This window comes from Zea mays, chromosome 4, assembly GCF_902167145.1.
Source record: "Zea mays cultivar B73 chromosome 4, Zm-B73-REFERENCE-NAM-5.0, whole genome shotgun sequence".
NCBI classification, from domain to species: domain Eukaryota; kingdom Viridiplantae; phylum Streptophyta; class Magnoliopsida; order Poales; family Poaceae; genus Zea; species Zea mays.
Genome location: NC_050099.1, coordinates 63,772,857 through 63,785,040, shown reverse-complemented (window position 1 = coordinate 63,785,040; position 12,184 = coordinate 63,772,857). Strand labels below are relative to the sequence as shown.

The 12,184-nt window shown below is 42.3% G+C and overlaps 1 protein-coding gene and 1 long non-coding RNA gene across 2 annotated transcripts; one reads left to right on the top strand and one right to left on the bottom strand.

Moving 5' to 3' along the window:
* Window positions 1-2,537: 2,537 nt before the first annotated feature.
* Window positions 2,538-6,502, bottom strand: LOC118476909 (uncharacterized). Its single transcript, XR_004857749.1, has 3 exons — window positions 4,711-6,502; window positions 3,803-4,184; window positions 2,538-2,830 (listed from the first exon to the last, which is right to left on the bottom strand). It is a non-coding gene; the product is annotated as an uncharacterized lncRNA (long non-coding RNA).
* Window positions 6,503-8,342: 1,840 nt separating this feature from the next.
* Window positions 8,343-9,143, top strand: LOC100279330 (uncharacterized). The gene has a single exon (XM_020552545.3). The coding sequence runs from the start codon at window positions 8,592-8,594 to the stop codon at window positions 8,934-8,936; it is 345 nt and encodes a 114-aa protein (XP_020408134.1). The 5' UTR covers window positions 8,343-8,591; the 3' UTR covers window positions 8,937-9,143.
* The last annotated feature ends 3,041 nt before the right edge of the window (window positions 9,144-12,184 follow it).

Here is a 12,184-nt window from a genome sequence, read left to right as displayed (position 1 = left end):
ATGTTAAATGTCTTTCGCCCTTCAAAGAATTATTTCCCCAAGGATATAATGATCTTCGGACGAAAGTTATGAAGGACGTATCTTCATAATCACAACATATATCAATGAAAGACGAAGCATATGAAACATGAGAAATAACATGGATAGTTATACGGCATCATAATATATATTTTATTATATAATTATGAATAAATGAGAATAATATCGAATTACATTTGTACCTTTGGTTTGACAGAAGACGAAAATACAAGCGTGATGCACAAGCGAGTACAAATCAGCGTGAACAGTATGGGGGTACTGTTCATCTATTTATACGCACAAGGCGCAGCCTGTGTGGATTTACATTCATGTACTTTATAACTGGTTACAATCATGTCACAGATTATCATGGGTCGATCGGTCTTTTCATCTTTAAGTCGGTGCAACCCTTCGTCTCAAGGCGTGTCACTATGCTGAAGCTCCCTGGATGGTAGCTTCGGCGTTGCTTCTGTGTTGATCTTCCGAAGGTATTTCTTCTTACAGGACCTTCGGTGACGAAGCAGACCCCCAACAGTAGCCCCTTTGCGGTGCTAGATCATTTTTCGTAACGAGCTTGATCCGTGAAAAATTGTCCTAGGCTTCGGAATGTCAAAGGTCCAAAAAACACCTACCCTGAGCTCGTTGCCGAGAAACGATTAAAATATTCCGAGCGCGAGGTGGCCCCACCTTGCGGCGGGTACACGCGATCTGGAGATTCATCTCCCACGCGCCGTGATCCACCGTTCAGTGGGTGCGGGTGACTATTGAGTGGGTGCGGACGACTTGACGATTCACCTTCACACCTGCAGCACTATATAAACACACGGGTAGGTGTGAAGTTACCACAACATTCATTGCCATTGTACTGTTGTGCTGCTGAAAAATTTAACCATAGTCGAAGCTTTCTCATCGCATTCTCAAGCAAAGCATCATTTTGATTTAGCTTCGGCATAAGAGGGAGCTTCGTCATTCTGATATAAAAATGGATACAACCAATTCCTGACCTCGCGCGAGTGCTAGAAAAATCACTCGACTTCTACCGAGATCCCTAATTATCAAAGCAGCTACTCGACCTAGCATACTAGTATCCATCTCAAAAGGAATCCTGAGTTCATGCAACTAGGGTTTCAGGCAACTCCTACACTTAAGTGCACAATACAAGCCTACAAACATTTAGTGCAGTAAAATAGCATATATAACGGTTATGCATAAAACCGGGGCTTGCCTTCAAAAGCTAGGGTGGGGAGATTCTCGGTGGAAGGCTCTGGTGCTGGCTCCTAGGCTCCCTCCTGAGCAACTCCTTGCTTCGGAATGAGTACGTACTCTCTGTCAGTAAGGTTGCAATCTATCGAGTGCAATGAATAAGATACAAGCATGTTAATGATATGCAAAATTTAGTAATTACGATGCATGGTGAATTAACACTAAGGCAGTGGGTAAACTAGGGTTTCTTTGTCGTACGATGTTCTTAGTGTTTTGTTCTTACCAGTCTAGGTTTTGAGTGGATTAATATTTTGATCATCCCTTAAAGTTTTAGTGGGCACATAGGGAGGTCTGGTTGTAGTGGTGTGTGTAACATTATTTCCTTCCACTAATTCTCCTTTTTATTTTCTACTAGGTGAGTGCCCATGCGTTGCAACGGAAACATATAATACTACAATAACTTATATACAAGTGTGTGTTATATTGTTATAAGAAAAGGTTTCGTAATCCATTTGTGTTCCTAACCATACATAAATTTTGTTATTTTAATCTAGTTATTTCATCACTATATTGTAATCATCAGTACCATGCATACTTCTACATATAATAGGTATATACACGTGCGTTGCTACAGAATCAATATAATAAAACTCATTGATATGCAAAAACATATATATGTAAAATCCATTTCACATCACATGTGTATTGGAGCAGTGTGGGAGGAATGTGTGTGTTGGGGTATCTGCTAATGCAGTTTTCTTTCGAAATCTAGTAAACAAATCCAAATTTGTTTATCATTATATAATGGTTTTTATCATGTTGCAAATATGTGTTGTTCATGTCCTGCATATAAAAACTTTCAGGAGGACGAGAAAAATAAAGAGAAAGAGGAAAAGGCAAAACAAAAGAAAGAAGAGGCAAAGATGAAAGAACCATAAAATGCTGAAGAAGATTTAGCTTTTAAGGAAATGACAGAAAGAAGAGGCAAAGGTGAAAGAACCAGAAGACGCTGAAGAAGATTTAGCTTTTAAGGAAATGACCGATGATACCGCTAGGGAAGAACTGAGAAAGGAAAAAGAACATGACAAGACAAAGCTCTGTAATATCAGTTGTGCCTTGGCTGACCGTGTGTTGGTTGTGATCGCATTTGGCTCTATACGTGGAACAACCCCAAATTTACATTGTACTCATGTTTCAGAAAATAAAATTGGAGCATCAACACTAATTTGTTTATTAGCCATCAACATATGAATCAGGATGTTGTTATTAGCCAATCTATTAACATATCATATCAGCGACAATTGTAGAACACTGTATTGACAATATCCATTAAGTTCATTGATGATGCATGTATTTATTAGGACATAGAGAGACCACACAGTTGTGTACAAAGAAGTCACCATTGAGATAGGACACAATGACGGGTAGAAATAGAGCACAAATCATTGTTACTATGTTTTCTCTGACACATAACTAACAAGTTTATATTGTTACAAACTAACAGACATATCTCAATCTGGTACCACACTTGCATGAATGTTGAATTGCTTCTTGATTCTTCTTCGGAAATAACCAATATAGATCGCTATCAAGAGGATGGAGACAATCCCTATATATATAAAGATATATGATGCCTCATTGCAAAAAAGGAAATTGGGTTGATTAGGACAACATCCAACAAAATGCAGTAAATCATTCCTTGAAAGGAATTTCATCTAGCATTAGCTAGGTGAATAAGAGTAAGACATCAAAATTAACAACATATTAGGGAGGCACACTGAAATAAACATGTAATTAACAAAGGAAACTTAAAATCAATGTGAACAAGATTGTAACAACACCACGACTATGGTATGTAGTAGATAGAGTGGTTAGAGACATGCACTTTATGCGAGAATCATCAGCACCCTTAATATATATGAAAGGGGACATGTTGGAACATACCATAATATCCTTTTATCACTTTGTTAAGGATAATAAACTGACTATATAATGCAAATAATATTTCACATAATTGATGCTGAATCAGATGAGAGGAGAAACTTCACAACACTTTTGTGAAAGAAGCACTAACTGAGCTAAAGCTAAAATCAAGTTGGTCTTTCAAGGCTGACAAAGTGGTTAGAAGTAAAATATGATTGCACGAGTCTGTCCAGCAAATCCAACTTGCAGTCTGATTCTCTCCAACAAAATATTTAGAATGGCTGGCGCACATTTTATTGGAGCATACACTCTATGCATCATCAAATAAAAAGACAGGTCATTAAGCTAGATCAGGTCTAAGACATACCACAAAAATAAGGGATTATCCAAAATGATGTTCAGATTGACAAGTCAATTAAAAAACTGCACATCAAGCACTATATGGTATAAGGCTGAGAAAATATTAGCTTTCTTAGACTGTCCAAATAACATGCATGATGGCTGCTTGCATTTCACACCTTATTAAGAAGACAACAAGAAACATAGTACTTGAATCATACACAACATACCTACACAACAATATGACTACAATTTTTGGATACTAAAGTAACAGCAGAAAAAGCACGAACTGATTCTCTGGTGAATGGGTTGTCTGTACCTGAAGGAAGCAAGATCCGAGATTGGCTTTCCACATGTTCTTTCCAAACCGATAGCATGAACAGCTGCAAAAAGTTGCAAGCAAACAGGAACAAAACATCAGTGTATAACAATAGCACCATTAACATTGAAACATCTGGTGTCCTTTGGACGTTAAAAATTAGTATAAAATATAAATACAGTGGGCATGGTCTTATGTGGCGGCATCACACTTAGCTTGCCTTCTGAAAATGACCAACTTGGTTTGTTGAATCGACAAGATATGCGGCCTTGACAAAGAATGTGTGCACACCGGTGGCAATGACAACCGCCTCAATTAGTCGCCTCTTCCAGTGTCAACAAAACAAACATCATGCATTGAACTCTCCCTATCTTCTTTAGTGCTGGTGTCAAATGGCAAGAATTTATGTGACTAGAAAGGATAAATGAGCAGAACCAGAACAATGAAAAGGCTGATCTGGATTGAGATGTATAATTGTAACCCGGGCAGGTTAAGTTTTAGTGTTAATGAGGAGCAACATAACAACTGAAGTCCTTGCAAAAAAGCTCATCTACATTTTGTGAAAGTAACAACATGTACTTCATATCGTCTTCTCAGATCTACAGGCATGTTAGATTTTCCAATTTTCAACTAAAGTCCTTGCAAAAAAAGCTCATCTACGTTTTGAGAAAGTAACAACATTTACTTCATATCATTTGCTCAGATCTACAGGCCTGCTATATTTTTCATTTTTCTAATTTTGTCAAATTTCATGGACAATTAATTGAATATCCCATATACGAGGTCATCCTTTTGTGCTGAATATTTTGATTAGAAAATTGTGGGAAAATAGCACACATACAATTCGTAATAGAACATGGATCAACCTCATTAGGACAATTAAACGTCAATAGGAACCTAAGGAGTACCTGATGCTCTCTATTTGCACTATCGTACTGAACTTATATTCGGATTTGTAAAGCATTCTTCCTGAAACACACTAAAGAGAATAAGTTAGATGTGGATAAAATCACTATCATGTAGTGTATAGTTAAATCAAAATTCATCAAATTAATAAACAAATTACTTATGTTAAAATAGCACTGAAGTGAATCAACAGAGTCAGAGCAATTTTAAGGCAAATATAGAAGCAATGTGAGATTCCGAGAGTCTGAAGTTTAGGATAAATTCGATGGTTAAACACTGAGGTAATTCAAATTTCGTTGGCAGGGTAATTCATCAAATTAACAAACAAATTACTTCAGTTAAAAAGACACTGAAGTGAATGAACAGAGTCAAAGCAATTTTGACGTAGGTGGTACAGAAGCAATGCGAGATTCAGAGTAGGGTCTAAAGATCATGATGAACTTAGGGGGCAACACAGTGAGATACTTCAAATTTCATTGACAGTGAGAATCTGGCGTGGATTCAGAATCGCATAAGAACACTGGGAATGAATCAAATCGAAGAAGAGGCACGCATTGTTGTCCCTCCTCTACGCAGATCTAGGAGAGCCCCTCCCGATCCAAGTCGTCGGCCCCGTCACGACCCTCGCTACAACAACAACTAGGGACAACACATACCATAAGCACCATCCCATGGCATGAGGCAGGAGCAGGAGCAACAACAGTCGTCACTATATACGAAAACAAGCTATATACGAAAACAAACGAATAACTATCCAAATCGGAGGCGAGGTGAGGCACCCGAAGAGGAGAGGTGGAAGGCGGCCGTGCCCGCGAAGTCATCCGTGACGGTGTCGTAGTTGGCCAGTTCTGGGCCGGGGCAAGGGCATGGCAGGGGCTGGGAGCCTGCGGGCGTGGGCGAGATCCGCGTCCATCCGTGCAAGAGCGAGATCCGCGGGCACGACGAGGGTAGGGCACGACGGGGTCTGGGAGCCTGCGGGCGTGAGCGAGATCCACGTGCCTACATGGTGCTGGCGACGCGGGCGTGTGTGAGGGACAAAGGCGAGGGCACCGCAGAGGTGTGGAGGTGGGGTTGATGCAGAACCGCGGTGGGGCAGCGGTGGGTGCGGCGGCGGGATGAGCGGCCATCGCATGGGGAGTGGGCGTGGTTTGGGGGCTGGGGTGTTGCAGGGTGGAGGCAGGCGGGTGCTTGGTGCAGCATGGTGGACGCCCTCATTAGGTCTTTATAGAGTAGTATAGATTCAAACTACATTGCGAACAATGTAGTCTACAATGTAAAATAGTGCAAAACAGTATTTTGGATGACTACATAGGTAAACTGATGGACATAGTCTAAGCCATTTCTCTCAAAGTCCCTAGAAATTATGAAGTTGTTTGGTTTACTTCCCTAGTTAACCGTACATAGGAATTAGGTTACGTGGAGTCAAGCCAGCCAAGTAGGTGTACATGCCCTTGTCTGGTTCAATTTTCTAGCCAGTCTGGTTTATTAGAGATTTTGTTTGATTGCTTTGCATGAGTACTTGATGGTTGAACTAAAAACTATTAAATAAAATATAAATCAATAAATAGTCACTAATTACTTTTTAAAATTATTTAGTATACATCCATTACATGTTAATAAGATACTAATTATATGTTAATTTAAGTACATATTTTTTTTAAAAAAATATATAGTATGAGTGGTCTAGTTTTATTGATACAAATATCAGGAACATAGATATAAAATCGGTTTGATGATTAAATCTTTTATTTAAAAGATACAGCAAAACAGAAAAACTAAAAAGCATTCTCGAAATACGTGCCTGAGCTTAAGCTGTTGCACCAGGTCGACGAGGAGCTACAGGGTACCAAACACACTGATATATCCTTCATCTTCTCTCAAATATAGGGGAGAGTTGCATCTTCAATAATATACTTTTTTTTGCTTTGGGTAGTGGCTTATGATCAAGTCGGCCAACTAAGATCTAGAATGTCTAATTATGAAGTTTATACCCTGGAGCTTGGTTAGCCGGCAATGCAAACAGCTTTAATTTGTGACGTGTGCAAGTCTCGGCAGTTGGCACATCCTGCAAATAGGATCAGTCCAGGTAACAAGACACGTTCGGACCCCTTTAATTTAAACAACCTTTAACTTTAGTTTTCATAGGAATGGCGATCATTGCTCTCTTAATCAGCAATGTGGCAGATTAACTTATTGAGAAATAGGAGGTGTTGTTCTTCAAATCACTGCACATGAATATGAAGGGAAACAAAGCCCAAATGCTCAGAGCAATGGAAACAAATAGGAAAATGTAGTGCTAATTCCTACTTTATTTAGCTAGTAAATGAGCAATTGATCTTTTAGAAAATGTAGCGCTAATTCTAATTGGTTAGGGTGTTGATAAAAATAGAAATTGATTGCATTGGGCTCTTAGGTTGGACTGATTGACAGAAAGGAGAATTTGGTGCTAGGTGAGAGAATTTGTATGCAACCCAGTGCTATGTGGTCAAAAGAATATAGTGGTATTTTTTCTATAAATACGTACCCAGTCCTTAAGAGATTCTCCATGTATCTTCAGAATTTCAATAGATTCCAAGTGGGTGCTACCCTACCACCATTCAGATAGAAATTAGTCAACACTATAACATCATCGAATAATAACATGATTGAGTAGCTATGAAGTATGAAGCATACTTTTTGAAGAGTAAAATTTTATAGATGAAGATATCATAGTTCAATGTAAATGATAACCAACTTTCATTAAACCATTTGTACACCTTAAGCCTCAAGACAACATCAATCACAAGTTTAGTAAAGTACTCCTTGTCTTGGGAAAGTATTTTTCAACTAAGAGTAGTCATAGAAATATTCATGAGATCAACTCTGAGCTTATCTGCAGAAGGAAAAGGATATTGTTATGAGATCGATGGGCATAATGGCATAAAAAAATCTCAATGACGTCAAGTCTTTTTTGCTACGCAAATACATATACATTGCCCAGGAAAAGAATAAGCAGTGTCTTATGAATACTGAAAAAATATGCTTTCTAACCACGAGATCGGGAAAATAATTCACTTGTATTTTCTTTGTTGTCCATGGTCTTTTGCAGCAAAGCATCTCTAGCACACTCGAGAGACATTCTGTAACCTAAAATTTACAAAATGAATTAACTGGAGACATTGAATCTCACCATAAAGAACAATGATTGAAGCTCAGAATACATACTAATTATCTCGGTATAAAACAGGTGTTACCTCGGTATAAAACAGGTGACCCAAGATAGATTAGAATCAAAACATGGTGCACTACCTATACATTATTATTATTACTAAGAAAATTGGAAGGTAAATCTGAAAACATGAATTGTAAAAATTAATCCGCATCTCAAATTTTGAATGGCTCAACAGTGGAATCCATCCAAGGGAAGCAAATCAGTTGCTCTTCATCTAGAACTTGGTCGGCATCCTCCTATCCCGACGTGCAAGGAGCACCGGCCAAGGTGGTGGCTAAGCCGAGGGAACAAAGAGGAGGTAGGGGATCTGGAAGAGAGACAACTGCTTGAGCCGCTCCCTGTGCGCGAACTCGCCCAGGTACACGTCACACTTAGTCACGGACCTCGACCGACGATGGCACCTGACGGTGGGGAGCACTGCGATGATGTCCAGGTCGAGCCCCCCTAGGGTCTCAGCAGCCTCGTGGTCGGTGAAGAAGACCACGGAGACACGCTCCACCTAGTGGTGGTCCTCGCGGCGCGCATGGTGGTCAAATAGGAGCAAGAGGCAGGCAAAACAGGAACCACGCCATAGATGAAGCAGACCATAGCGCGTGGTTGGGGTCGGCGGGGCGCACGCCCTAGCAGCGCGGCCACAGCTCGCCCCGCGCGATCTGTAGCGACGCCGCCGCGATGGGCAGGTCGAATGCGGACCGCAGCCCCACGCGCGACTGCCAGTCCGGGAACCCGGGCCCCGACGGCAGGCCCGCGGCGAGGACGGCACGGAGGTCGGGCGGGAACGCAAACCACATCTCAGCCTTGGTGCGCACCAACTCTAGCTCTGTCAGGCCCGGGAGCACCGCCACCCCGGAGGCCCAGAGGTGGCCAAGCACCGCGGCCGTGAGCGGGGCGAAGGAGTGCAGCCCGTGCCGCGATGAGGCCGACGCCGACGAGGGGCCAAGAACAGGGGCGGGGTGGCGGCCTCTTCGAAGATCTGGGAGGGGGCGAGGGCATGGTATGGCCTCGTGGGGGCGGTAGCGAGGATCGCGGTGTGTTAATGGCGCCCTTCCATCGACGGAGAGCAGAGGGGGCGGTGTGTGGGCAGAGGGATCTCGCGGGCGAGATTTCCGCGGGCGGGGGTGAGGTCGAGGTGGTGGATGTCGCGGGCGTGGGCACCGCGGCGGCGTAGATTGCGGGCGAGGCGGTGTCGGGGGAATCGGACGCGGAGGCAGAACATGGTGCACTGTGGACGCCTACACTACAGGCTTATAGAGTAGTAGGGATTTATGGCTTTAAGGTGGGCTTGAACTACCATAGTGATTTAGCAATTTCCAAAAATTCTATAAAATTACAGTGGGTTAACATTGGTCACTGTAGTCTATCCTATAAATTTGCGGTTAAAAATAATTAGGATAAACCCTAGGCAAAAATAACAAAAGTTAGGGTAGAGGGTCACTTTGTACTACAACTCTTATTTAGGTGGGGGTATTGTACTAAGAGTTATTTTTTCTAGCATCTATGGGTAATAACATGCTTCTGTGCCAAAAATCACAGAGGGTGACCTAATGGTTATTTAGTTGTGATTTTCTAGAGTTTAATGCCAAAAAGACACTTATAACTAACTTGCTATTTGAAAAATGTCAAACAACAGAACTTGCATTTTTCCTAGGTTCCTATTAGCATAAAAGTAGTCATTCCTAAGGTTAGGGTGGTTCCTCCTTAGGATTATTTTTCTATGATTTTTCTAAGTTCTCTCTGTTTTCATTAAATAAAAGGTGGTGCATTTTCTTTGTACTGGATTAGGGTTCAACAAGTTTTCTTATGAACTACATCACTTAGGCAGGTCAGGAAAAATGTGTTTGCTTTCTGGTTCCCATTTTAACCCCCCTTTTTAATGTCCTAAGGTTTGGACAAATACTAGTTTTTGTGGATAAACTTTCCTTAATCTAGTATACTGGGGGGCTTAATGATTTTAAACATTGTAATTACGAGTTAAGTCTCTCTACAATTTTTCTCAGCCCTAGTCCAAAAGTATTTCTATTTTTCCTCTGGTTATTAAAGTTTGGGCAGTTTGCTTATCTAAATCCAAACTCTAAAAAGGGTTGTAGGAACCATGGTGTTTATCATTTTTGCTGGATAATTCATAAAATGTAGGTTCTAACAAAATTTGTTTGACCAAATTTGGCTAAATACAATTTAAGCTATGAATTTTTCCAAGTCTACTGCTTATTTGAAAAGAATAATTCTAAAAGTTTAAAGGAAAACAGCTTTGCATCGGGGCCCCTGGGATTTTCCTTAATCGAATGATTTAATCTTTGCCCCAGGGGAACTATTCACCAGAGTCACTAACTTCGCAAATAACCCCCTGGCCTTTCCCCTTTCTTAACCCACGCTCCCTCCTCGCCGGAATAGTAGCCGAAGGGAGAAAAAGCGGTGGTGCGGCTTACAGGCGGTGGGAGAGGTCCGGTGGAGGGTCGGGCGAGGTTCGGGGGTTCCTAGCGGTCACGTCGAGGGGCGGATCGCCGATGGTGGTGGTCGGAGCAGGGTTGGCCGCATGCGCAGGAGGTCGAGCTCGTCGGCGGCGCATGCTCAATCCAAGCGCTCGGGGAGCTTCACGGGAGGTCAATGGTGCTGTAGGCGCAAGGAATCGAAAGGTGGCTCACCGTGCAGCTCGGCCTATGCGCGGTGGCAGTCGGATGAAGTCCGGCGATGGCAATCCGGCACCTCGGGTGAAGTGGTGCTCGGTCTGAGGGCTCGGGAAGCTTTGCGGAGCTCTAGGGAGGCTAACCGAAGGGTTGGATTGGATGGAGGTGGGCCGGAGTGGCCGGTCCACGATGGTCGGGGCTCGGGCGGCCGCTGGCACGCCGTGCGCAGAGGAAACTTCGGCGATCTTGTGCTCGGGCGGGGCTAAGAGCGAGCGAGGGAGTACGGTCAAGGCCTCGGTCTGTTTTATAGGCGCGGACATGGGCATGGGTGCGGGGTCGGGTGTTGCGCGGTGCAGACGCGCGGGGCTGAGCGTCGGGGCATGCTCTGGCGTGATAGGGCAGGTCGAACACGTGTGTGTTTTCTTTTGCCCTAGTTCAAACGCTTGCTGAGCAGCCAAACGTGCGAATCTCGTCAAAAATCTTGTGTAAGGTCTCTTCTATGTCCCTAGGGCTATCTAGTTTGTGTGAGTTCCAAGTGAAGATCTAGTCTAGTTTGTGAGATATGGTGGCGCCAAGTCAGGTCTGTCGGCACTATGTAACCCGAGACAAAGCTCATGTCAAACCATGTCAAATGATTTTGGTTTGGGTTCAAAATTTTCCAGGGTGTGCCTTGGGTAATTTGGCGCCCTTTTGTCAATTGGACCATGTTGATTTCGCGCCTGCAACTAAGTGAACACATCTGATCTTTAGAAGAGGGCTGGAATTTGACTTAGAGAGAAAGAGGTAGCTCTTGAGTGCTTTCCACTTGGGTGATTTATTTGGGGTTTTTGTGGGACCATTTTGGAATAACTTCCTTACTATTTCTTGTAGGGATTTAAATGTGCTACAACTTTTGTAAAAGGTTTAAGTCATGATTTGGTAATCTACATAACTCTCCCACTAATCCAATCTTGGGGCTCCAATGCTCAAGGGGGGGTCTAGGGTTTTGAGCATCTTTTTCCAAAATGGAGGTACATGAAAAGCTAGGATATTCCTTCTATCATGATCATCACTTAATTAAGCCATGATTTCTAAATTTTGGTGTTTCTTCCTCACACTAAATTACATGTGATAATAGGTCACAGGTGCATGTGTTGAGCCAGGGCCTTGAGTGTCACACCCGGCTTTAAGGGACAAAGCCGGGTGCATCTCATACATGCGCCAAAGAAGACAACATATATAATAACAGAGTGTATAGAGATAAATGTCACAATAATTAGAGTATTTATTACATAGCAAAAGTCTTATAAAATAAAATATAAATATAACAGGATCTAAAATCCATCCTTGGCGCCAGAAAGTCAACTGGGAGACGCCACCTAGATCGAATCGAACTCCTCGCTTTGTGGCTCCTCCTGAACCACCTGTTCTTCTCCTGTGGGGGGTGTGAGACAGCAACGGTGAGCTCACACATGTTCATCGCTCAACAAAATAATGTGGCATGAACTCACCAAAGGTGGGAGTTCATGTGATGTGTAAGGCTAATCAACAACAGGGGTTAAAGCTGAGCATTGCTTTTAAGTAGTTGGTCAAAATTTTATTAGCAGTTACTAAATGTAAGTAAATACCAAACCTTAAATAAAGATAATAGAACAAAATTAA